The following is a 26,880-nucleotide window of genomic DNA, read 5'->3' on the forward strand; positions in this document are numbered from 1 at the left end:
CCATACTCGAGGTCGTCTATGTCCTGCAGGCTCGACATTCAATCCTGGAGCATGTTTCCAACCTTATGAGTCCACTTATTTGCGAATCCAACTTTCGAGGTCATATTTAACATAGCTCGAAATATGTGTGTAACATCTTGCCCCCTCAAAAGTATTTGTTCGAATCCTAAGAGAAGGAAACTTTTGAACTACTTTTTTTGAGAACTGTACCGTCACACTTTCGAAAATGGACACGCGTCAGCTGGGTATTGCTCATTTTCGGTACTTGAGTACCTTGGAAACAGGCCCACGATCATCCGTCTGCCACCTTTTCGGCGCCATCTTGTCATTGATTCCCATCCGTCCGATTTAGCAAAGATTTCATTCAACGCCCCGGATTGATCCCCCTTTTTCCATCTATATATACGAGACCCTACTCTTCGTCTTCATTTTTACCTTCGTTTAACAAAAGCAAGAAAAGAAGAAGAAAAAAAAAAGAAACCAGAGACCTCCTCATAACGTTTCTATTCTGTGCATGTTTTCTCGGCCAAAGAAACAAAGAAACCCCGGTCTGTTCGAGTCTGTGAGTTCTTATTTGCAACCTCTTCTTCAATCGAAAATCTCTCTGCAATCGCCATTGTTGTGTAAGTAAGCAATCTTTGTTTTCCATTTTTCCAGTTTTCATTCATGTTGTTCTTGATGTGTATGTGTTTATACTAGTTTACATCCTTAGCATAATACGATAGGAGGTTTTGATAGGCTCTTATGCTTTTTAGACTTCCGTACTGGATTTACATCACTGGTTTATACCCAGTTTTCATATTTGAATGAGGTTCCTATTTTCTGGGTTTTGAAATTTTTAGGCGATGTTTCTTGTACACTAAGTTTTCGGGTAAAAAACATGGGCCTTGATAAATGCACGAAACCCAAGGTTGCCTTTCCTGGTTAACCGCCACTTTCTTTTCCCTTGATTTTCGGGATTTTCAAAAAATTATCCACGCTCCTTTCTTTTTCATGGAACGCACGCTCTGACTCTTCAATAAGGGTCTTAATATATAGCTTGTTTTGCTCCTAAATCCCCGAGCTCATAAGTTCGAGCTCGGAACTCTTGCATGCATGGCCCTCACCATTTTTTCTTTCTTGCTAGATGTCATAGAATCTAGAAAGACGGTGGGGGTCGTTGCTGGCAATCCCTTACGAGCCAAAATCTCCGAGCCCAGAATCGTTGTTTGCCCGTAATCAACGTCGGATAAGCAAATACGAGCTTGCGCGCGAGCAAGAGGACATTCGAGCTCACTACCGCCGCCAGATTGACGAGGTCATAGAGGGGAAGAGGAGAGTTCTTCGGGAGGCCCTCTATCCGGAATCCAATTCAGGACCTAGGCCAATTCCTCTCGATCCTGCATTAAAGGTTACTGTCGCATACCATTCAGGAGAGCTCAAATTTTAACTAATGAGGGAACCTTCCTCCTCGCAGCCGGGGAGGGAAATGTTCGAGGCCGAGCACTACTGGAGCTCGGTTACCACAACTAGCCAGATAACTGAAATCCTGGCTTTCCACGGTCTCAGCCTGTCAGGCTCCTTGAAATGTCGACCTCCGGCCGAACATGAACGAAGCTGCTTCGCCCCTGGGGGCCGCGACGCCAGTGTGAAATACGCAGCCTGGAGCCAGGAACATATGAGGGCAGGAGCTCTGTTGCCCTTGAAGTCTTTTTTTAAGGACTTCACAGATTTCATTGGGTTGGCCCCGTTCCAACTCAACACCAACTCTTACAGGGTATTGTCTGCCCTGAGGTCCTTATTCCACGAGATGGGGTGGAAAGGACCTTCGCCTCAAGAGATCTTGTATCTCTTTTGTCTGAAAAGTAACCCCTCCCGAACTCGGGGAGGGGATGGCTTTTATTACCTCTCGAGCTATCCCAAGGAGAAGAAGGTCTTTGGAGATCTTCCCAATCATCCGCCCGATTTCAAAAGGGCCTTCTTCTGGACAGACGGTCTGTCCCCGTCTCAACGCTATTCGTTTAGGCGGATTCGTAAGTATTCTTGTTATCTTTATTTCTGTGCTCGTGACTTTAGCTCTTAGATCCGTACTTAGTAGAAATATGTTGTCTTTCAGCCAATTTTTAGCGTCCCACTCCCGACGATACAATGAAGGAGCATAGAGAGACCCTGCTCCAACTCCCCCGTGGCAGGAGGTCTCTCCTATACCTTTTACACGAGGACAAGCTCCGCAAGTGCGGGCTTTTGGAGGAGGGCCAGTCCACCTTTGACTGGTCCAATAAAAAATACGAACACTGGGAGCAGGTGCCACTGCCCACAAGCGCCCTTCCTCCGAGGAGAGAAACGAGGCTGCCACTTCCAGTTCGACCAAGGAGCCCGCTGTCTGGGAATGAGGCTAATGATGAAGCCTCGAGCTCGGATTCGGATGAAGGTAAAGTCCTTCCTACCTCGAGAATGTGGTCCCCAACCTTACTAAAACACAGGCCCAATAGGTTAGTCTCGTGTCCACAGGATAGATACCACTTCTACATATGGAGTTGGGTAGATGACTGCGTCCATAGGTTTGATAGTGGGCTCAGGAATACGACACCATGTACACCACGGACGAGATGTGGAACGGGATAGCCGTTCAGTATGGGACCAACAATTATAGGGACCTTTCGAGGTTATCGCCCACATATAGGGAAGGCACTCCCCCCGCCTCCTCTGAAGACGGGGGAATTTCATGGTCTCCAAGTTCGAGCTCGGGGGAGAGTTCCAATTAGGTTTCTTCTATCATCACTTTATATGTCTGTGATACTAAAATAACTTGTATGCATCTCTTTTATTAACTCGTGTGTTGTCACTTGTGCAGGCAAGATGGACTCCGACCTCGACAACATCATCGACGGCGCCAGCGCCAAGAGGAGCAAGCGCCCCAGAGCGGGGGTGCAGAAGACTGACCAGCTGGGCAAAGGCCCCAAGAGGTCCAAGAAAACACCTCCCCTTGCTCCACCGGTTTCGAGCTCCATCGCTGCGGCGACTTCCCAGGCCGGTGCTTCCACAACGGCACCGTCCTCGCAGGTCGTTGCCTCGGCAGTGGCGCCGACCTCGTTGATCGGTCCCTCCGCTATGGCTGAGTCCCAACCTCCCGTGGCGGTTCAGTCCTCCTTAGGTCCGCCTTCTAGAAGGCCTTCTGCTTCTCGAGCACAGAAGCTATCAGTCTCCACCCACATGGATGCATATGTGGTTGATAATGTTGCTGGGTCCCATGGATCTACGCTGGTCTCGGATGTTATGTCCCGGATCGGCCAGAGCTATGGCAGTCTCGAAGCTCCCCAATGGAAATGCTTAAATGACACCCGAGACTGCACTTTTCTCTACGAGAAGAGTATCGAGCATACTGTCGCGGTGAGTATCCTTCTATAGTCCTTCCTTTTCTGCTTATTATCACACTGACTTGGAGCTAATGGTGGTTTTTCCTTTTTTTAGGCTCTTGCCTTCACTGCCCAGCTCAACTATAAGCTGAACAACGAGGTCCACTCGAGCAAGTCTCATGCTCAGGAAGCGAAGGATCTCCAGCTCAAAGCGTGCGATGATCTGAAGGCAACGAATGCGAAGCTTGAGGCAGGAGCCAAGGAACGTGAAGACATGGCCACCGAGCTCGGGAAGCTGAAAGCTGAGCTCGAGGAGCATAAGAGGGAGATCACCCAGCTTCAGGAGACCAACAAGAAGCTTGAAGAGGACAAGGCTGCCACCTTCGAGATCATGGAGGATGAAAAAACTCGCCTCCTTGCTGAATACAAAGAGAAGAAGGATCAAGCGGTCGACTCTGCTATGTACCGGATGTGGGCCTACAATGAAGATCTGGACACCAGCTTCTTAGGTCCTCACGAGGCGCCGCTTCTTGAAAGGTGGAACGTTCGGCTCGAGAAGGAAGAGGCTGAGCAGCTCGAGAAGGAGAAGGTCGAGCAGCTCGAGAAGGAAAAGGCTGCTCGGGACGCCGTTTCGGAGGGAGCCCAGGAGGATAGCCATGCTATTCGTCCTGAGGAATCCGGTGCTGCAGATGCTGAGAAGGCCAAGGAGACTCCTCTTCCTTGACTCTGATCTCGGGGAAACCATTTATTGGGGTTGCGTCCCCTTATTTCTGTAATTATTTTATTTTATGCCCTCGGGGCTGATACAATTTCTTTAAATATTACTTATATATGCTTTACATTTCTTGGCTCGAAATATTTGGCACATTTTATATTGATGAATCAGTTATGTTTATTTAGTCATACAAACATATTGTGGATTTAGGTTCGAAGCTCAATGCATTCATGCACAGTTTGTTCAAATTATCCGCTTCCGACCTCGTTATTTTTCAAGGTCAGGTATTACTTTAACCATGAACCCGAAAGTACTTATATGGTATGTAATGTGAATGATTTGGTTATATCTTTTTTGTTTAGTCACTTTTCTTCATCCTCAGTCTTTGCCCCGAGGTTAAGAGTTCGAAACTATTTTCTTTAAGATATTCCAGCCTCGATCTCGACTTATCTCGAAGTAGGTTTAGGTTCCTACTTATCATCGATTAGTTTTTTGGCTGGTTTGTTCCAAACCTGTTTAGTTTGCACATCTGGTTAATTCCAAACGTTTTCTGTTTTTTTATGATTCGGTTATGTCCGAACTATCTCAGCTCGCGTATTTGGTTCTTTCCAAGTACTTTATATATTTTTGGTAATTCGGTTATGTCCGAACTATCTTAGCTCGTATATTTGGTTACATCCAAATGCTTTATGCTCTTGATAAATCGGTTATATCCGAACTATCTAGGCTCGCGTATTTGGTTACATCCAAATACTTTATATGTTTTTGATAATTCGGTTATATCCGAACTATCTAGGCTCGCGTATTTGGTTACATCCAAATACTTTATATGTGAACTATCTAGGCTCGCCTTTATATATTTTTTGTATATGTTATTTTATTTTTTAAGTTGATGGTATATGTACCAATGATGCCCCCTTAATATCCTATGAGTGTGACCATAGGTTATTAAATTAAGAGAGATTGCAAAAATGAAAAGAAATAACATATTTGAACGAAATGGAACTTTTATTTGATGACATTCAAAAACAAATAAGCTAATACAAATAGAAACTCATGGTTATAGGCAACACTTTTCCTACACTACTGATAGTAAGGTCTAAGGTGTTCGCCATTCCATGCTCGCGGTACTAGGCTCTCGTCCAATCTCGCAAGTTTGTACACACCAGGTCGGATGACTGACTCTATCTGGTATGGTCCTTCCCAGTTCGGCCCGAGCACTCCAGCTGCCGGATCTCGAGTTGCCAAGAATACGCGTCTTAACACCAGATCCCCCATTCCGAATTTTCGATCTCGAACCCTCTTGTTGAAATATCTGGCAGTTCGTTGCTGGTAGGCAGCATTTCTCAGCTAGGCCTCTTCTCTTTTCTCTTCAATCAAGTCTAAGGTTTCCTCGAGCTGAGTATGGTTTGAACTTTGGTCATAGATCTAAGTTCGGATCGTTGGGATTTCGACTTCTATGGGCAACATTGCCTCACAGCCGTATGCTAGAGAGAACGGGGTATGTCCTGTTGAGGTTCGAGCCGTGGTCCTGTATCCCCAAAGGACTTGGGGCAATTCTTCGGGCCACCGTCCTTTTGCTTCCTGCAACTTTTTCTTTAGTGAACTTTTGAGAGTTTTGTTCACAACTTCGACCTGGCCATTCGCTTGAGGGTGAGCCACTGATGAAAAACTCTTTATTATACCGTTCTTTTCACAAAAATTGGTGAATAGGTCGCAATTGAACTGGGTTCCATTGTTGGATACAATCTTCCTCGGCACTCCGTATCGGCACACGATGCTTTTTACAACGAAATCGAGGATCTTCTTTGAGGTTATAGTGGCCAATGGTTCAGCCTCCGTCCATTTTGTGAAGTAATCCACGGCGACTACAGCATATTTCACTCCGCCTTTGCCAGTCGGGAGAGAGCCTATGAGGTCGATGCCCCATACCGCGAAAGGCCATGGGGATGTCAACATGGTCAGCTCGGATGGTGGGGCTCGGGGTATCGTGGCGAATCTCTGGCATTTGTCGCACTTCTTCACATACTCGAAGGAATCTGCTTTAATGGTTGGCCAGAAATATCCCTGGCGTATGATCTTCTTGGACAGGCTGTGCCCCCCAGTGTGATCTCCGCAGAACCCTTCATGAATTTCTTCAATGATTTTCTTAGCTTCGGGAGGGGTTATGCATCTGAGTAACGGCATGGAATATCCCCTTCGGTATAGCCTTCCATCCAAAATTGTGTAACGGGGAAGTTGATACATCAACTTTCGAGCTTTGCTCCAATCTCTTGGAAGAACTCCGTTTTCGAGATAATCAACTATGGGGGTCATCCAGGTCGGCTCTGTTTCGATCATACACACATCTTCCTCTTCTGGCTCGTTAATGCTAGCTGCTGATAGGTGTTCTACGGGTACAACATTCAGCTCTTCGTTTTTGGTGGACGTGGCGAGTCGAGCTAAGGCATCTGCATTCGAGTTCTGCTCTCGGGGAACCTGTTCGATTGTAAAGAATTCGAAACACTCTAGCGCAGATTTTTCCTTCTCCAAATAAGCTGCCATTCTCGTGCCGCGAGCCTGATATTCACCCAAGATTTGATTAACCACGAGCTGGGAGTCACTGTAGCAATGTATAGCTTTAGCTTTGAGCTCCTTAGCTATACGAAGTCCCGCGAGTAAAGCCTCGTATTCGGCCTCATTATTCGATGCTTTGAAGTCAAATCTTAGGGCAGAATGAAATCTGCTTCCCGTGGGGGTAACTAAAATGACCCCTGCCCCCGCTCCATTTTCATTTGACGAGTCGTCGACGTAAAGTTTCCACAGCTCGTGGGCCGTGGTTATTACCTCGTCATCGGCTATACCAGTACATTCCACTATAAAGTCCGCCAACGCCTGTGCCTTAATGGTCGTTCTCGGGTGGTAGGTGATCTCGAACTGTCCGAGCTCAACAGCCCATTTAAGAAGTCAACCAGAAGCCTCTAGTTTAGATAGGACCTGTGTAAGTGGCTGATCAGTCAGCACATGGATGGGATGTGCCTGAAAGTAGGGGCGGAGCTTACGGGATGAATGAATTAGACTAAGCGCGAGTTTCTCCATCAGTGGATATCTTGACTCTGCCCCCAATAATCTTTTACTGATGTAGTAAACGGGTCTTTGTACCCTCTCCTCTTCTCGGATGAGCACCGCACTTATCGCGTGTTCGGTAGTTGAAAGGTATAGGTACAGTATTTCCCCCGTTTCAGGTTTTGACAGGATGGGTGGTTCCGCAAGGTGCTTTTTGAGCTCCTGAAAGGCCAGCTCGCATTCCTCTGTCCATTCAAATTTCTTACCTCCTCTCAGTAAGTTGAAAAATGGAAGACCGCGATCCGTAGATTTCGAGATGAATCTGCTTAGGGCTGCCATCTTGTCAGTCAGACTTTGGACATCTTTGTGCTTTCGAGGCGAGGGCATATCAATCAGGGCCTTGATCTTGTCAGGGTTAGCCTCGATTCCACGAGAATTCACAATAAAGCCCAGAAATTTTCCTGAAAATACCCCGAAAGTGCACTTCTGAGGATTTAGCTTCATGTTATACTTCCTAAGCACGCCGAAGCACTCTTCGAGGTCATCAACATGGTTCTTGTCGAGTTGAGACTTTACAAGCATGTCAACAACATAAACCTCCATGTTGTTCCCTATTTTTTCTGAAAACATCATGTTTACGAGCCGATGATATGTGGCTCCAACATTCTTGAGCCCGAATGGCATGACATTATAACAATATAGCCCTTTATCCGTGATGAAGCTCGTATGTTCTTGGTCGGGGCGTGCATGGGAATCTGGTTATATCCAGAATAGGCATCCATGAACGACATCAGGCCGTGCCCCGCTGTGGCATCTACGAGCTGGTCAATCCTTGGTAACGGAAAACAGTCTTTTGGGAAAGCTTTGTTGAGATATGAGTAGTCAATACAGGTTCTCCACGTCCCATTGGGCTTTGGGACCAACACCGAATTGGATACCCAGTCAGGGTAAAAGGCATCCCTAATGAAATGGTTTGCCTTTAACCTGTCAACCTCCTCCTTCAGTGCTTTCTTTCTGTTCTCATCCAGCTGCCTTTGCTTTTGTTGCTTTGGGGGAAAGATTTTGTCTATGTTTAGTGCATGGCTTGCTACATTCGGGCTTATCCCCACCATGTCGGAATGCGACCATGCGAAGACATCCTGGTTTTTCTTCAAAAAACAGATTAATTGCTATTTGGCCTCGTCTTGGAGGTGTTTTCCGACCTTCACCTTATTTGAGGGATCAGCTTCTTCAAGCTGAACTTCTTTGAGCTCCTCTAAAGGTTCGAGGTCAATCTTCTCCTCAATCCTAGGATCGATCTCTTCATCAACCTCTAAGACCGTTCTGTCTTTGTTTTGTATGATAACGAATGCTTGAGCGTTCGTTTGTTTCTTTCCCCTCAAGGAGATGCTATAGCATTCTCTCCCTGCCAACTGGTCTCCTTTCAACGTCCCGACTCCGCTGGGGGTCGGGAACTTAAGGGCTAGATGCCGTACTGATGAAACTGCCCCCAGCCCGACCAGGGTGGGTCTCCCGAGCAGTACATTGTAGGCAGATGGTAAGTCTACTACTACGAACTCCATTATCTTGGTCACCGAGATTGGATAGTCTCCCAAGGTTAAGGGGAGCTCAATAGATCCCATACAGGCAGTTCCTTCTCCTGAAAAACCGTACAAAGTAGTTGCACACGCTTTCAGGTCACGAAAGGAGAGTCCCATTTTTTCTAGGGTTGCTTTGTAAAGGATGTTGACTGAGCTCCCATTGTCTATGAGAACTCGGTGAGCCCTTTTATTGGCCAACTGAAGAGTAATGACCAGCGGATCATGATGAGGGAATTGAACATGGGAAGCGTCTTCCTCGGTGAAGGTTATAGGTTGTGTTTCAATTCTCTGGTTCTTTGGCGCCCTAGGTTCGGGTTCATAAGGAGACCCATCCCCTGTCTTCAACTCGTTAACATACCTCTTTTGGGAATTTCTGCCCCCTCCTGCGAGGTGAGGCCCTCCCGAGATGGTTATTACATCCTCTCCATCAATCGGCGGGGGCCTGTCCTCTTCCCGAGATCGGGAGTTATTGTTTTGTGTGGTCGGAGGCGCGGCTACTCTCTGGCTCGCGGCCGCTTGACTAGTACTCTGGTTTTTGACATAATGCCGGAAGTAACCTCTCGAGATCAACCCTTCGATCTCGTCCTTCAGTTGTCGGCATTGATCGGTTGTAAGTCCGGTGTCTCTGTGGAACCGATAATATTTACTGGAATCCCTCTTGGATTTTTGATTTCTCATTGGGTCAGGGCGCCTAAAGGGGACCTGGTTCTCATTAGCCAGGTATATGTTCTCTCGAGACTCATTGAGCTCGGTGTATACCTTATACACGGAGAAATACCTCTCCCCTTTCTTTTTCTTTCCTCCCTTAGCTTCGGGGTTACTTCCTTCGTTCTTTTTCCTCTTGGAGGGGTTCTCTGAGGCAGGCTTTGATGGTGCTGGGTCCGCCGAGGTTGAGGCAGAGTTGATGTTTATCGTTGTAGTTTCGGACTGGGAGGTCGCTTTGAGCGTCGACCTCGCTTCCTCTACATTGACAAACCTCTGCGCTCGTCTGTTAAACTCGATTATTGACCTCACTGGTTTCCCTTGCATGTCTTCCCAAAGGGCACTTCCCGGTAATACGCCAGCTCGGATAGCCATGAGGTGTCCACTGTCATCCACATCCCGAGCTCGGGCTACTTCCAGATTAAATCTTGTCAAGTAACTCTTCAATGTTTCGCCCGGTTGCTGCCGGACATTAGTTAAGGTGGATGCTTCTGGTCTGACCCCTACCATTGCTCTGAACTGATTCTTAAAGTCTTTGGACAACTGCTCCCATGAGGTTATCGAGTGTCTCTTATATTTTTCGAACCAACTTTTGGCAGGACCTGCCAATGATGTTGTAAACAACATGCACCTGAGCTCGTAACCCACGTTACTGGCTCTCATGATCGTGTTGAATGTGCTCAGGTGACTACACAGTTTGGTCTTTCCTTCAAACGTAGGGACGTGAGGAATCCGAAACCCTTGAGGAAATTGAGTGTCAGAAATATGGGGAGCAAACGGCTCGAGCTCCTCATCAGAGTCCTCGTATCGACCATTTCCTCGTTCATTCTTTAAAAGCCTAAAGGCTCTTTCGAGCTGATCGATTCTTTCTTGGACTGGGTCAATAGGAGGTGCTGTCTCGAATTGACTGTCATTGATAGTGATTCCAGGCTCGCGTCTTCGTAAGGGATCTCTACGCTTATTCAAGCGATCTCTCAGGTCCGGATTTGTTTGATCTCCATTCCCCCGACTCTGATTCAGATGATTTCGCAGGTCGGGACGATTCTTGCGACTTCCAGTATTCTTACGACCTCGGTCGTGTTTATTGACGGACCTGGTCTCTCCGGACTCATCACTGGTGAAACTCACTGCTCGGTTATTTCGCGATGGATTCTTTCCACGTCGCCTCGTCTCCGCAGTGCAAGACCGAGACATCTGACTTCGCTCAGATGGAGTGCCTCTCCGCTCCTGGAAAGTCTCTCTGTTTCCTTGTCTTTCCCCCGCACGCCCTTGATCCTGATCTCGAACAGGTTGAGCATTTCTGCGTGGGGGCGAAGGATATCTTATGGGTGACGGAGGGAACCGTATAGGCGACGGTGGCTGCCACCCTTGTCGCGGCCTTGAGGGTCCAGAATTTGCCCGAGATGGGTCAGTCGCATTTGGTGCGCTCCCAGGTACCTGAGTCCGAGCCTCTGCAGGGGTTCGGTTATTCTCAGCTCCTGCAGGCACTTCTACAGGCGGGTTAGCCGGAGCCCGAGCTCGAGTACTCCTCTGGGGCCTAGGTGGAGCGGATGGCTCCGCTGGTGCCGGAGGTTGAGTCGGCCTCCTTGTGGCGGCATCCTTTCGTGGACGCCCGCGGGGCCTCCGGGGAGGAACATGTACGTCCCTTGGAGGAGGGACTTGGTTTTCGCGCGGAGGCGGGGGCTGAGCCACCTGCGCCTCTGCGGCTATCCTTGTCAACTCCTCATTCTGTTTGTTGGCCTCTGCCAACAGCTGCTTCAGTTGCCGATTTTCAAGTTCCACAATAGGAACGTACCGCTCAGAATTGTAGTACATATCCTCATCTCTTGGTGGAGGAGGTGGTCCCCGGGAATCAGAGGACCCACTTCTCTCTTCAACATTCGGGTTCTCCATTGGTTGTTTTCCAGGACGTCTTGGGTAATTTTCATCAGGGGTGTTCTGATTGTTTGTGGCCATGATTTTCTCAGGGATGAATGCTTAAGGCTCTCAATGAAAGCACCAAACTGTTGACGCCGTTTTTCGTCAAACAGTGAAAGAAAAGCACATAAACGATAACTGATAATGGCCAATTGAAGTAAAACAATACAGACACTATTTTTACGTGGTTCAGCAGTTAAATCTACCTAGTCCACGAGTCTCTGTTATTAATCTCAAGATTATCTCTGAAAATTCTTTAGGAATGAATTCTCCAGAGTTTTCTCTCAAGGATCAGAATTTCGGTCCATTACAATGGTGCTTAACCTCTCTATTTATAGAGAAGGCTGCAGAATACTATCCCACATATTTTGGGTAGTTACTCTTTTTGTGTAAATAAAATAAATGGCTTTAAATGCCTATAATCAGATATAAAAGGAAACGTCCCCTGAAGATCAGGAGACGTATAATTGACCAAATAATATCCCACGATTCTAGGGGATTTACAATAATAAATAAGGATTACATCTCGTATTTATAACACTTGTAGATATTCAAGGTGGTTATGACGTATCTCTAAGGCTTTAGCTTCCCAGGTTTCCCGTCATCTATCAAGCTAAAAACATCTTCCGAGGCCACATGGCTTTCGAGATCGTATGTGCGTCGAGCTCGGGACCCCTGATCCGAGATCGTCCCCGAAGATGAGAGCGTCCCCGAAGCTATCTTTCGAGATCATGAATACTTCGAGGTCACCATACTCGAGGTCGTCTATGTCCTGCAGGCTCGACATTCAATCCTGGAGCATGTTTCCAACCTTATGAGTCCACTTATTTGCGAATCCAACTTTCGAGGTCATATTTAACATAACTCGAAATCTGGGTGTAACATATATTTATATAATTTTTATTTTCTGTAAGAGTTCACACCATTTTCAACCTTGTATTTTAGTCGATTACCTGTTGGAACCTTTATTTTTTAAAATTAACTTGTGAACATCAAGTTTTGACAAAATGTTAAAATAGGAATAGATAGATCGATTATTTGAAAGCTATATTTTGGTCGATTACTCATTTTAATTCTTTATTTTTAAAAATTAACCTTTGGATCATATTTACTCAAAAGGTTAAAAATTATTTATAAAAAGTAAATTATATAAATATATATAATTTATGTTTTCTATAAGGGTTCACACTATTTTGAACCTTGTATTTAGTCATTTACCCATTTGGATCATTTAGTTTTTAAAATTAACTTGTGTTCCTTGTGTTTTGTTAGAAGATTAAAAATATGAATATAAATATAGATTATTTGAACCATGTATAATTTGGTTGATTACCCATTTGGATCTTTTATTGTTAAAAACTAATATTTGGATCCCGTATTTTGTCAAAAAGTTAAAATATAAACAGATAGATTTTATTATTATTATTATTATTATTATTATTATTATATTGTAATTTTATTAAAATAAAAATGAGAAAAAAGAGAAAATAGATCGAAAAAATTCATTAATTAATTAATAGCCATAAATTAGAAAAGTAAAATAAAAAATGAGAAAAAAAATAATGTTTACTTATATTTATAATTTAATTAAATAGTTATGGCAATTAAATTTCTAATCAAATTTAAATTCAAAATATATATCGTTGAAATAAATCAAATTTAAATTATATATGTTGTTAAGATATATTTTTGTAAAACTATTACATTTAAATTAAAAAAAACATAAATAATTTAAATAAACATTTATTATATTTATTACTATTGTTGTTGTCATTATCAATCATAAATTAAATGTGTCATTTGTTTAAGCATATTAATATGTATAATTTGAAACTGATTTATTTAATTTAAAATTTTTGAATTAAGTCATTTATTTATTTATATTAATATTCTTTTTAATTCATAATAAAATCAATAATTTAAAATTAAAACTTTAAAAAATAACAAACATTAATAATTGAAGAACCTGAGAGGATTGTGTTATCATTAATACGCAAATCAATCATTTTTTGATATATGAATTGGAATGTTCACCATTCCTTCTTCTAGCCTCTTAAGCTTAGTTGTAATCAAAAAAATAATTTTATGGTCATTTGAAAGTGGTCTATATTGTCTTGTGCTTGCAACAACTTTCAAATTATTTACACTGTATAAAGAACCCTCACTCAATAGGTGCCAGAACTTAGACACTAAAATTTTCCTAATTGTTGCATGCATTAGATTAGCCTGTGACAAAAACACACAATATAATAATTGAATATAAAAATATTTGATAATATAAAGAAAACTGAGGAAAGAAATTTGGATACAACCTTCTCATCTATAAAAACCATATCTATACTAATTAATTCCCCATTCTTCTTAGTATTGAGAGACTCCCACGGTCTACAAACTCTAATCGTTATCATCCAATCATCTCTATTATTGTTTAAGTCGGAGAGAAAATAATACTGCATTATGAAAATTGTAATTGAATGAGTTTAGAGAGAAGAAAAGAAAAACAAAATGGAGTATAAGAAAATATAAGAGTTATAGAGAATGTTTAGAATATATATAAAATCATAAAAATAAATTTATAGATAAGATTTAGAATATATATAAAATCATGAAGAGATATTTATATATAATACTTTTAATTTAAATAATAATTAAATAGTAAAAAATGAATAATATGAATATATGGTTACAACATATTGTATATGGTTAATCAAATGAATGAAAAAAAAGAATCAAATAAAACTATCATCAGATGTGGTTATTCATATATCCTAAAAACAAAGAATGTTTAAAATCAACTATACATCTGATATATATATTATAATATATATTTATAAATGAATATTATTCTTAAAATCAACTATACATCTTATTTAAAATTTCATTGTATTCCTTAAATTATATATGAATGTTTCATTATTATTCTTAAATTATTTGTTATTTTAAAATATTTTTAATACATCAAATTTAGATTTTTATTTTATAATCAATCATTTTAAAGATATATTTTTTCAATCACTAACCCATTAGCTTTATAATATATATTTATCCAATATAATAATGCACCATATAAAAGTTAGTATAAAGTTTATATTCAATATATTTTAATAACCTAATATAATAATTATGTTTACTTCCATACACCAAACGTATTATAAACTATTGAGGTCAAAAATTAATAAATATATTTTTTTATGCATGCTTTTTTCGGTGATATATAAGTTAGTATATATATACACTTAATGCATGATTAAGTGAATATAATTAATTATGACATTAACAAATTATTAATTAGCACCATTCGTACCACAATGGGATCTTTATTATATTTTATTCATTTATATTTATTAAATTATTAAATATCTTAAATTATTAAATATAATTAAAATAAATATAAATATAAACTCAAAAAATATCTTATTTAAATATATTATTAAATTATTAAATATCTTATAAAACTAACTATCGGTAATCTAAAAATAAAATTAAAAATAAATATAGATGTAAACTCAAATGTTACACCCAGATTTCGAGCCATTAGGATTGTGACCTCGAAAGCTGGATTCGCAATGAATGGACTCATAATGTTTGGAATGTGTCTGCAGCCTAGGCATCAACCCTGCGAAGCAGAGATGACTTCGAAGATGGTAGCCTCGAGATCCTCACGAGCTCGAAAGACAGACACCGAGGAACGTCTGTTCTCAGGAGGGTCTCAGTTCAGGGACTCCGAGCCTGACACAAGTATGAGCTCGAAGTCATGTGATCTCGAGAAGATGCTATAGCTCGAAAGTCGATAAGAGACCTGGGTGAATAGGGCCTTGGCGATATAAGATAATAACTTTGAGTATCTTAGCGAATCATCAATGAGAGACGCGGTCTACATTGATTACTATAAATCCCCTATAATCAAGGGATAATAATTGTTCAGTTATACGCCCTCTGATCTTCAGGGGACGTTTCCTTGTATATAGGATTACAGGCTTTGAATGCCATAAAATTTATTTGCACATACAGAATAACTTCCTGAAATATGTGGGATAGTATTCTGAAATCTTCTCTATAAATAGAGAGGTCATGCACCATTGTAAAGGACCGAATTTTTGTGATCTTGAGAGAAACTCTGGAGAATTCATCCTTGAAGAATTTTCAGAGATCATCTTAAGTCTAATAACAAAGACTCATGGACTAGGCAGATTTAACTGCTGAACCACGTAAAAAATCTCGTTTGTGTTATCATATTTCTTTTGGCCATAACTGATTATTGTTTTCGTGCTCTTATTTCACTGTTGACGAAAAACGGCGTCAACATCAAAAAATATCTTATTTAAATTTTTATTAGTTTATTAGTATATGTTATGATTTTGTAAATGAATTAAAAAATTAGATTAAAAGATAAAATAGAAATAATTTGAAGATATTTTAGAGTGTCACATAATCTTTTTGAAATTCTCATTTATATATATAAATATATAAATATCTTATAAAACTAACTATCGATAATCTAATAATAAAAATAAATATAAACTCAAAAAATATATTATTTAAATTTTTGTTAGTTTATTAGTATATGTTTTGATTTTGTAAATTAATTAAAAAATTAGATTAAAGGAGAAAATATAAATAGTGCTTTGAAGATATTTTAGAGTGCAAGCTTTTCTTTATATATATATATTTATTTATTAAATTGTTAAATATCTTAAATTATTAAATATAATTAAAACTAAATATAAATATAAACTCAAAAAATATCTTATTAAATTATTAAATATCTTATAAAACTAACTATCGGTAATATAATAATAAAATTAAAAATAAATATAAATATAAACTCAAAAAATATCTTATTTAAATTTTTGTTATTTTATTAGTATATGTTTTGATTTTGTAAATAAATTAAAAAATTAGATTAAAAAAGAAAACAGAAATAGTGTTTTGAAGCGATTTTAGATTGTCAATAATCTCTTTAAAGCTCTTGTTTATATATATATATATATATATATATATACTAGATACAAGCAACGTGCAATATGCACGTTTGCTTAGTTTTATTTATAAAATTTATTAATTATTTTTATTAAATTTATATTAATGTCATATAAATTTTGAAATAAATATCCTATTTTAATTAAATAATTTATTTATTTTTGTTTAAGTTTATGTTTGTTCTAGTTTTTTAATTTGGGAGTCACAACAAAAGATTATATATTATATATTTAATGTAATATTAAATATTATATGTGGATTTTAAATTTAAGTTTCTTACTAGTTATTTTTTTTTTAAAAAAATTTGTTATTCACAGTAGATTATATTATATGTTTAATTATATTATATGTTTAATATGATATTATTCTAATAAGTGGGTTTATGTTTAATTAAATTTTATTTAAGTTATAAAACGTATGATTTTATTATTTTTAAATAATTATCATTGTAAAATATCTTAAAAATATCATATTTTAATTTGTTTAATTATTTATTATTTTTAAATAATTATCATTGTAAAATATCTGAAAAATATCATATTTTAATTTGTTTAATTATTTATTGTTTTTAAATAATTATCATTGTAAAATATCTTTAAAATGTCATATTTTAATTTTTTTTAATTATTTATTTTATTTTATTTAAGTTTAAGTGTTTATAAACACCGTTAAATATAAGAATATTCTGTTAAATATAAGAATATTCTATTAAAGTTAATATTAAAAAAATAAAAAACCGTTAAAACTAAAAATTTCCGTTATCTACCCACTTATTATATAGAAGAGAGATATATATATATAGATTGTTTTGGTTACTTTAACATTACTTACTATTTTTGTTATAGCTCGTTAATTTATTATTTTAGTTAATTTTTGATAAATTATTTGTTGACTAGTTTTTTTGCTAACAACTAATTAATAGAAAATCTTAAAGAAAATGAAATAAGAACATATATTTTTTACGTGGTTCAAGTTATTAATTAACCCTAGTCCACAAGTCACTTGTATTAGAATGAATAACTTGCATAGTTCAAGCTCTTTTGGGGTTTTCAGGCAGCATTTGTGCTCACTCTGAAAACTGGGAAAATGATTATTTACAATGTGTGGCGTAGCTCTATTTATCGGCAGCTGGGACAATTAAACTCATTAATTGGAGTTAATTACAATTATCTTCTCTTAATGGAGGTTTGGTGACAAATTAAATACACATTATGTTCATTAAAATAGGTTGGTGGGGCCCAGCATATCTCGTGGGCCCAGTCAGGATGGTAGTTGCACATTTTCTCATGTCAAGCAGCGTCGTGAAACATCTTATTTAGCGCTTGTACGAAGTCGACACCACGATCTATGTGACAATAAGTGTTAGAAAGATGTTTATGGTCGAAGGTCACATTTTCAACTGTTTCTATAGTTCATAGGAGATTTTTGCTATACAAAAAAGTTCAGGGTGCAAAACTCTACCAGAGCCGGGGAAAAATGTTATTTGTAAAAAAATGGATTAATTTTATAATTATTTTCTAAAATTGGTAAGAGGATATATTTTTTTCTTAAATATATTCATCCTTAAATGTTCTTTCACCCAAGTAATGTAATTATTTCTGTTAGAAAATTAAAAAATAAAATATTCTGGCCTATTTTTGTAGCTTTTTTTTTTTTCAAAAATGACAAATTTTTATACTATTTTAATATTTTTATGACTACTGAAAATTTATTTTTGAATACTCTTTTTTATCTAAAAAAATATTTTTGTAATTAAATGTATACTTATCTCGTATCAAAAAACATACCAAGTATATATCCTTTGTATATTCTACATATACCAAAACCATAAAAATTAAAACTATAAAAAATTCGCTTTCTGCAAAATTCATATTTATTTTTATTTTACAAGAAAACATGCTGGATATAAATATCTATTTATTACTATTAAAGTAGAAAGCAGGTGTCAGGCAGATGGTTCGAAACATTAATAACTCTATAACATAATATATGGCCACCAAACATATATAAATTTAAAATCAAATTATATTATTAAGGCTAAGGGTTTTTTCTTAAATATACATTAGGTATAAGCAATTTTTTGTTTAGTTTTAAAATTGTAAATATTGTCAATAATTTTAATAAATATAATTTTAATAAAAATTAGTTCATTATTTTAAATATATATAATAGAATGAATTATAATTATATAGTATATATAAATATTTATATCAATAATTTATATATATATATATATGATATTTAAACACAACGTTAATATATATATATTTATATGGCTACATAACATATATATATATATATAAAATACAATAATATTTAAAAATAATAAGAATAAAAATAAAATAAGAATAGAAAAAGTCATAGTGTAGACAGTAGTATATGTACATCAACTATTTTTAGTTTCTAATATATCTCGCAATGTCCTTTGGTGAATTTGATGAAGAAAAAAAGTTTTAATCACTTGATAAAAAACAAACTATCACACAGATTTATAAGATAAAAAAAATGATATGTATGTCTTTATTATTTTTAAATAAATATGATTTAATTATTTAAATTATCATAAAATATCTTAAAAACATCCTATATATTTTAATTAATTGATTTTTGTTTAAGTTGATGTTTGTTCTAGTTTTTAAATTTGATAGTGACAACAAAATATTATATATTATATGTTTAATATAATATTAAGTTTAAGTTTAATTAAATTTTATTTGAGTTAAAAAATGTATGGTTTTATTATCTTTAAATAATTATTGTTGTAAAATATCTCTGTACACCCTGGTTTTCCCACGGGCTGAGCTGCGACCTAATCATGATTATCTCGTGGACATCCCCAAGACCGGAGCTTCCGTCATAAGGTCGTACCTCCTTAGCTCGAGGTAACCCAAGGGTTCGCCAAGATTGCCTAAGACCTGAGTCCGGATTCTGAAGGCCGAAGGTCGGGTTAAGTTTCTAGCTCGTACCACGATCTGAATAGAGAGGCTATGACCCTTTGTAAAGTCAACACACGCAAGGTAAACGTGCATATATCAGACATCACGTGTCTGATATGCCCTTGACTTCTCAGACACGCAGCAGGAACGTGCGTATTCAGACACCCACGACTGGGTTGGGCCGTGCGGCCCATTATCTCCTTACCTATTGATTTGACCACACTTATGTGTCAGGTTTATGAATTAATCATGAATGTCACAGAGTTGATATGATAGGTAAGAAGGTCACGGGATGACCTTCTTACCAACTCCCAGGTGACTTCTCCTATTAATATGGAGACCCTGGGAGTTGATAGGGGTTGGATGATCTCTTGTATGAGTTTTTTTATTTTACTAATTTAAAGTACTAAAAAATATGACTTTAAAGTTTTATAACTACAAAAATACAATTTTAGAAAGAAAAAAAAACTAAAATACAACTAGAAAATAACTCGACAACAACTCAAAATAAACTAAAATATAACTTAAAAATAACACAAAGAACAATATACTTTAGAACAACTAAATATTAACAATAAAACCTAAAAAATACTAAAAAAAAGCAAAATCGTAAAAATGTAAAAATTTACCTAAAATAGTAAAAAGGAAAAAAAAATTGTTAGAACGTAAAAAAGTAATTTTTTTTAGTAAAATCAAGTTTTTTTTGTAATTTTTTCTTAATTTAAGAGAGAATTAAAGATGTAGTTAAAAATATTATTTTAACAAGATGGTATTTTTTTAACATAATATTAATTAAGATAAGTTCCTTGAGATGGATTATAAAAAGTTATAACTTATTATCATATAGAATTTATTATTATAGTTTTGTGTAACTATATAGAATTTTCTTATGTTTTTTTTTTAGGAAAAACTATATAGAATTTTTTATTTTTTTGGTAGGAAAAACTGTATAGAAATTATTGCAATATAAGGTATCATTTTAGGGAGATTTTGCTTTTTATTAAAACAATAAAATACTTCCATTTAAGTGGTAACATAATTTCATTCATTCTAATATTTAATCAAATTAATAATTAAATTACATATAACTCATTTTAGGTACTAATTTTTAACAATAAAATAATTAAATTTATAATTAATTTCATATCATCATATTTATAAAGTAAATATTAAACTTGTCATCCATTGTCAAAATTTTATAATTCTGGTTTAATCGTTAATCAAATTAAATTTAAAGATTTAATTGCAAGAAAATAATTGAAGAACTAATTTGTGAATTGGTTTCCTCAACAAAAAAAAAATTTGTGAATTGGTGAAATAAATTGGGGATCGTGTAAATAGTTAAGTATATAAAAGAGGGAGAGAATATTCCAGGAGCAACTACCGCTCATTTCGTAGTAGGGCTGAGTATAAAATCCGAAAAACCAAAAAAATTGTGTACACCGACCTACCGAACACCGAAAAAACCAAAACCGTTTAAATCGAAAATCGAAAAAACCGCCGTCAGTGCAAACCGCCACTGTTCGGTCGGTTTTGAAATTTTGAGTGAACCGAACAATAAAACCGAAACCGACCGAGCATAATAAAATAATAATATAATATTATATAATTATTAATTATTAAATTTTTTAAAATTTGTACTTTTAATTATGTTTCAAACTTTAAAATTTGTAAATGTAATTATGTTCTATATATTTATGTTTTAAAAATGCACAAAAATGAATTCCAACAATCCAAAATTTTTAATTTTTTAACTAAAACTTTCAAAAAAAACAAATAATAATCAATTCGGTTTGGTCGGTTTAAACCAATAACCGACCAAACCGATCAAACCGCGATTCAAAACGATTGGTTTTTTTTTAAACTGGTTTGGTTCGGTCAATTTTTGAGTTTGGTTCGGTCGGTTTTTGGATTGCACCAATCCGGATCAAAATCCGAATTCTAAATATTTTATTGGGGGAAAAACAGCCAAAACCAACCAATGCTCACACCTATTTCGTAACCCCTATTTCGTAGTATATCTTTGCTTATATATACCGAACTTGCCTGTACCATTTCACACTATCAATCAATTAGTTATCTTCTTCTGAAACTGATATACCCAACTACCCAGACAGCTTTGTCTTCTGTGTTTTAACAATGTCAGGACCTCAGTGTTGCACAAACCCTCCAACCCTTAATCCAAACAGTGGAGCAGGCCATGTCGAGCAACTTGGTGGTCTTCCCTCCTATGTCGTCGGTTCTCCAGACTCCAAGCTTGCCATCGCTCTTATTTCTGATGTGTATGGTACTTTTTTCTTTTCTTTTCTTATTTAAGCTCTTTGTTATAGTGGGTTCTTACTAATTTGATCACTTGGATCGTTTTCCCTTGTTAATGATTGTGTGTCACTGTTGTTCTTTTGGATAATTTTTTTTTTTTCATTTCGTTTGATGGGTTTTGAACTTAGTTCCTGTAGACTAATGGGTTTGTTGGAATTTTCTTGTTTGAATTTCTTCTCTCATTCTGAGAATTATACTACTTGTTCAATTTTCTTTGAGAAAAATGGGGTTTAGAGGGGAAAAAGATGCATACTTAATTTGTGATTTGAAGACTATTCACTTACTTTTGACATTTTCTTTTTAGGTATTTAAATTTATGCCTTTATTCTTTAGTCTCTTTCTCATTCCCTGCTTGGGATTTTTGTTATGGCTTTTAAATAGTGTGATTTATATTCCATCTTCATTGCCAAACTCTTACTTTATATGTTTAATATTGCAGGATATGAAGCTCCAAACTTAAGGTATAGTCATCTCTGTGTAGTGTGAGGTACCAGATTCAATTGATGGGATGAGAATGCTTTGTTAATTTAGAATGTCCGATTCAAAGGAAAAAACTTCGGTAAAGGACAGTTCAGGCTCACTCTTAAGCACTAACATGATCGATTTTTTACTACAATAAGTTGTGATTTGATTTACATATAGCCTTCTTGTGTTAATGACGCTGTGTAATCTCTTGGAAACTAATACCTGCTTCTGCTTGTTGTAAAGGAAATTGGCTGACAAGGTTGCAGCTGCTGGATTCTTTGTGGCAGTTCCTGACCTTTTGAAGGGAGATCCTTATGTTCCTTCAGATGCTAATAGGCAAATAAAAGTTTGGATTCAAGATCATAGCCTGGTCGGTTCTATTCTTTTGATTCATACATGGTAGTCCTTAATAGTTTAAATTCATATTATTAAGTTAAGTGATACTTAAGATTGTTTATGCATTTGATTCTGAACTAACTTTTCTGGCGAGTTAATGGGAAGTTTTCATGTTTTAAGCTCTGCAAAATTGGATCTAGATTCAGCTAGGCTGTTACTTGCTATTGCTAACATCATAATCTTTTCTAACTGTCAAGCTAATTTACCATTTCCGACGTGTTTGAGAATTGGATCGATGTTATTTTATTTTTGTTTTAACTTCTAGCAGCATTTGTTGTACTTTAATGTTAAAACTCAAAGAGTTCTTCTGAACCCTTTGGCTTTTTTTAATAGGACGAGGGATTTGAATATGCCAAAGTAGTGATTCAAGATTTGAAAAGTAAAGGCTTTTCTGCAATAGGTGCTGCAGGCTTTTGTTGGGGTGGTAAGTTTGTTTACATACTTCTTTGTTTCCATTTTGTCAATCTACTTCATGGGATCTGGATGAATTTTTCGCAAATTCGACAATACATTGTGAAATAATTCAATCATGAGCAGTGACATTGTTAATTTAAACCTTGTAGCTAGTTGTTGCTTAAGCTGACCTAGATAAGTTCTGTTCTCAGCCAAGGTTGTGATTCAGCTTGCAAAGTTTGACTGTATTAAGGCTGCTGTGCTCTTACATCCTTCCTTTGTCACTGTGGATGACTGCAAAGGTATTACATAGTGATAGTGTCTTTACAACAACTACAAATTAGAAGATAATTTTGTATTTGAAACCTTGTGCATTTCATTTCTCTTAAACTCCAATTTTTGTTTTTCAAGTTTACAATGTTTATGATGACACTAATCAAGAAACAGTTAAACTTGGCTCATTCAATCACGACTCGCAAATACTGATTCAAAATACTTTCAGAGGTTAAGGTTCCATTGGCAGTGCTTGGAGCAGAGACTGACCAACTCTCTCCACCAGAGCTCGTTAAACAGTTTGAAGAGGTCTTAAATGGAAAACCTGAGGTAGGGTATCATCCTTTTGTGTTTCACCATCTCCTTGATCATGGCAAGATATATTCTGCATTAATGGTGTTTCATTTTGTGTACAGATCGAGTCCTTTGTGAAGATATTTCCTGGAGTTGCACATGGATGGACTGTGAGGTACAATGTTGAAGATGAAACAGCTTGTAAGAAGGCAGATGAAGCTCACCAGGACTTGGTACAGTGGTTTAGTAAGCATGTTAAATGAAGGCCTTTGTAACAGGAACCTTAAATGTTTTATGCTAAAACTACTAGAAACCAAGTATGGAGTACTTGCTATCTCTCATGTTTTGAATAATAGCTACTAGTGATTTGTGTATCCATAATTTGATTTCAAAGACTTGCCATTGTTTTTAGAGTTTCATGAATGTTATGTGAATTACTTAATTTCGTACTTGTCGGATGGCTTTGTAGAGAATAATATGATATTGTTTGACATTTGGGATAGTTCCAATATCATTTAATAATGTTTTATTATTGTTATTTGTTAAAGAGTATCTGTAATTTTCAACTCAATAAATGAGACATTTTCCGAGAAATAACAATGATTTTCTTCTTGGTCCAATCATAGAAGACAAGCTTAGCACTTGTGCAAATAATAATTCTTTTAAAAAAAAACTGGGACTTTTTGCAATTTTGAAACTGTTTCGAAACAAAATTTCTAAAATGAAAATACTCCATGAGAGATATATTTGGAGGGGTTTTAATGTTTTGATTACATTTGTTCTCCTTTTTCCCAAAACCTAATTACACTCAAACTCTTAATCTTCAATACGATGAGCTTCTCTCTCTAACAGTTGACTCTCTTTCTAGATTGTTAAATAAAAAAATCTTTGACTAAATTGGATGATGGGAGAAAAAAGGGAGGTCCCATAGTCACACTTTTTTATTACTCATGTATTTTTTTTATAAAAAAATTACAAGTACTCCCTGTCACACTTCCTTAAATTTTCAACAAGAGAATATTTAAGTTTAATTTTATGTTTTTTTAGCAAGAAAAATGCTCAGCCACAATTCCTTTGAAAAGAGAAAAAGGAAATAATAATATGCTCTTGTGGTAGGTGCTTTATATTCTACAATCACCACACAAACGGTGGTAGGACCTCTTTACCCTTACCCAAAACATAGACTTCAAACGTAGTTGTATGACGATAACTACAACTTTAAATGATTCTCCTAAGAAAATGATATTAAAATTTAAATTTAAATTATGCATCAAAACATTACACAAACTAATGTGTTATTATTTTATTTTGTTTAAAATAAATTTAATTAGTTAAATGAAACTGTCATATCAGTTAGTTGATATAATATTTTAATATATATCATTACTCTTCTAATATATCTAACTAGAAAATATATTTGCGCTCCGCGCAATCTTTTATAATTATTAAAACATATATATTTTAAATTATTTTTTTGAGAAATTGTGGGGTGGTGATTCATTTTCACCATACTCGTACAACATGTTCTTTATATAGACATGTGAAGACATCTTGACCATAATTTTTTATTTGATAATGGTATTCACTGTTATTGTATAGCGAACCTCCTATAGGATTTTGAACATTTCTGACAAATTAAAGTACTGAAAACAAAGTTAAAAAACCTTGTTGTACATTTACTTTTATTTATTATTATTATACGCTTTGCGTAGTTCTTTTTATAAAAAGTCTAATGTTTTCTATAAGGGTTCACACCATTTTGAACCTTGTATTTTAGTTGATTACCCATTTTGACCATTAATTTTTTTTTAAAATTAACTTGTGGACCTTGTGTTTTGTCAAAAATTCAAAAATAGGAATGTAAAGATAGATTATTTGAACCATGTATAATTTGGTTGATTACGCGTTTGAATATTTTATTGTTAAAAGTTAACATTTGGATCCCGTGTTTTGTCAAAAAGTTAAAATATAAATAGATAGATTTTATTATTATTATTATTATATGTAGATATTTTTATTTATTATAATTTTTATTAAAATATTTTTTTTTCAATGATTAAGTAGTTAAGATATTTAATCAAATTAAATTTTTAATTAAATTAATATGTATATATATTAATATTTTTAATTGTTAAGATATTTTAGAAAATAGAAAATGAATAAAAAATTAGATTAAATGAGAAAATAGAAAGAGTGCTTTGAATAAATTTTAGAGTCTGACATAATCTCCTCGAAACTCTCCTATATATAGATATATATATATATAGATATAGATATAGATATAAAGATATAGATTTAATATTTACTGGAATTACATAGCGAAAAGAAAAATTAAAAATTTGGTACGTAGGTTCTTTAAAATTCATATATACAGTGTAAATCGATATACTCAGAGTTTACTTTCTTTAGTGAAAATAATAATAATTAGAATTTTAAATAAAAATGACATCATCAAGCAATTCAACACCCGATAATAAATTTTAATTCTCACGAATATCAAGGTAGTTCTCTTTCTAAGGAAAGGAACTGCCTGTAAAAACAACATATTATTTTGTAACGACATATTTTTATAGGTTAAAACTGAAAAAATGAATAAAATATTAAAGAAAATAAAAAATTAGATACTTTAGATTGTAAAATGTTAATTATAAAATGATATAATAATATAATAAAATCTTATTGTGATAGCTGTTTAGTTGAATCAATGTATTTATAAGTATGTGTATTAATTTGGTTATTTCTGTTACATTTGTTGAAGGATTGATGTACGTATATATGTATGTATATTTTTTTTTGGACACAATATAAAATTCTCACAAAATAGTAAAAATAGATTGTAAAAAATATAGGATGCCACTCATCACTCTTAAACTCTCATCTATATATATATAGATATAGATATAAATATTTTGTAAAACTATTCACTTTGGAATAAAAAACATAATTATAATATAATAAGAAAAATAAATATATAGATAATTGAAAATTATTACGTAATTTTTAATTAATTTTTTTTAGTATTTTTCAATAAATAAGTAGTTAAGATATTGATATTTTCAATTGTTAAGATATTTTAGATAATAGATAATGAATAAAAAAATTAGATTAAATAAGAAAATAGAAAGAGTGATTTGAAGAGATTTTAGAGTGCCACATAATCTCTTTGAAGCTCTCCTTTATATATATATATATTTCAATTGTTAAGATATTTTAGATAATAGATAATGAATAAAAAAATTATATTAAATGAGAAAATAGAAAGAGTGATTTGAAGAAATTTTAGAGTGCGACATAATCTCCTTGAAGCTCTCCTTTATATATATATATATATAGATTCTCATAAATAATTATCTTAAAATACTAATTAATGCAACTTTTAAAATCTTCAAAATTTATTTATAAAATAACTTACTCATCAATACTTAATATTTTTTTCATTTTTTTGAAAAAAATATTGTTTTGTTCCTGTATCTTTTAGTTAAATATCAAATTTAACTTTTTATTTTTGAAAATTCTAATAATAATCTTCA

At 35.2% G+C, this 26,880-nt stretch overlaps 1 protein-coding gene across 1 annotated transcript; it reads left to right on the forward strand.

Moving 5' to 3' along the window:
* Window positions 1-21,263: 21,263 nt before the first annotated feature.
* On the forward strand, window positions 21,264-23,801 carry LOC133819287 (endo-1,3;1,4-beta-D-glucanase-like). The gene is made up of 7 exons (XM_062252484.1): window positions 21,264-21,497; window positions 21,969-21,990; window positions 22,238-22,364; window positions 22,724-22,814; window positions 22,996-23,085; window positions 23,286-23,386; window positions 23,473-23,801. The coding sequence occupies exons 1-7, from the start codon at window positions 21,350-21,352 to the stop codon at window positions 23,611-23,613; spliced, it is 720 nt and encodes a 239-aa protein (XP_062108468.1). The 5' UTR covers window positions 21,264-21,349; the 3' UTR covers window positions 23,614-23,801.
* Window positions 23,802-26,880: the final 3,079 nt, after the last annotated feature.

Source organism: Humulus lupulus, chromosome 2 (genome assembly GCF_963169125.1).
Source record: "Humulus lupulus chromosome 2, drHumLupu1.1, whole genome shotgun sequence".
NCBI lineage: Eukaryota > Viridiplantae > Streptophyta > Magnoliopsida > Rosales > Cannabaceae > Humulus > Humulus lupulus.

Coding starts and splice junctions, on each gene's coding strand:
- LOC133819287 (XM_062252484.1), top strand. CDS start 21,350: ATGTCAGGACCTCAGTGTTGCACAAACCCTCCAACCCTTAATCCAAAC. Junction 21,498..21,968: donor TCTTATTTCTGATGTGTATG/GTACTTTTTTCT, acceptor TTAATATTGCAG/GATATGAAGCTCCAAACTTA. Junction 23,086..23,285: donor CACTGTGGATGACTGCAAAG/GTATTACATAGT, acceptor AAATACTTTCAG/AGGTTAAGGTTCCATTGGCA.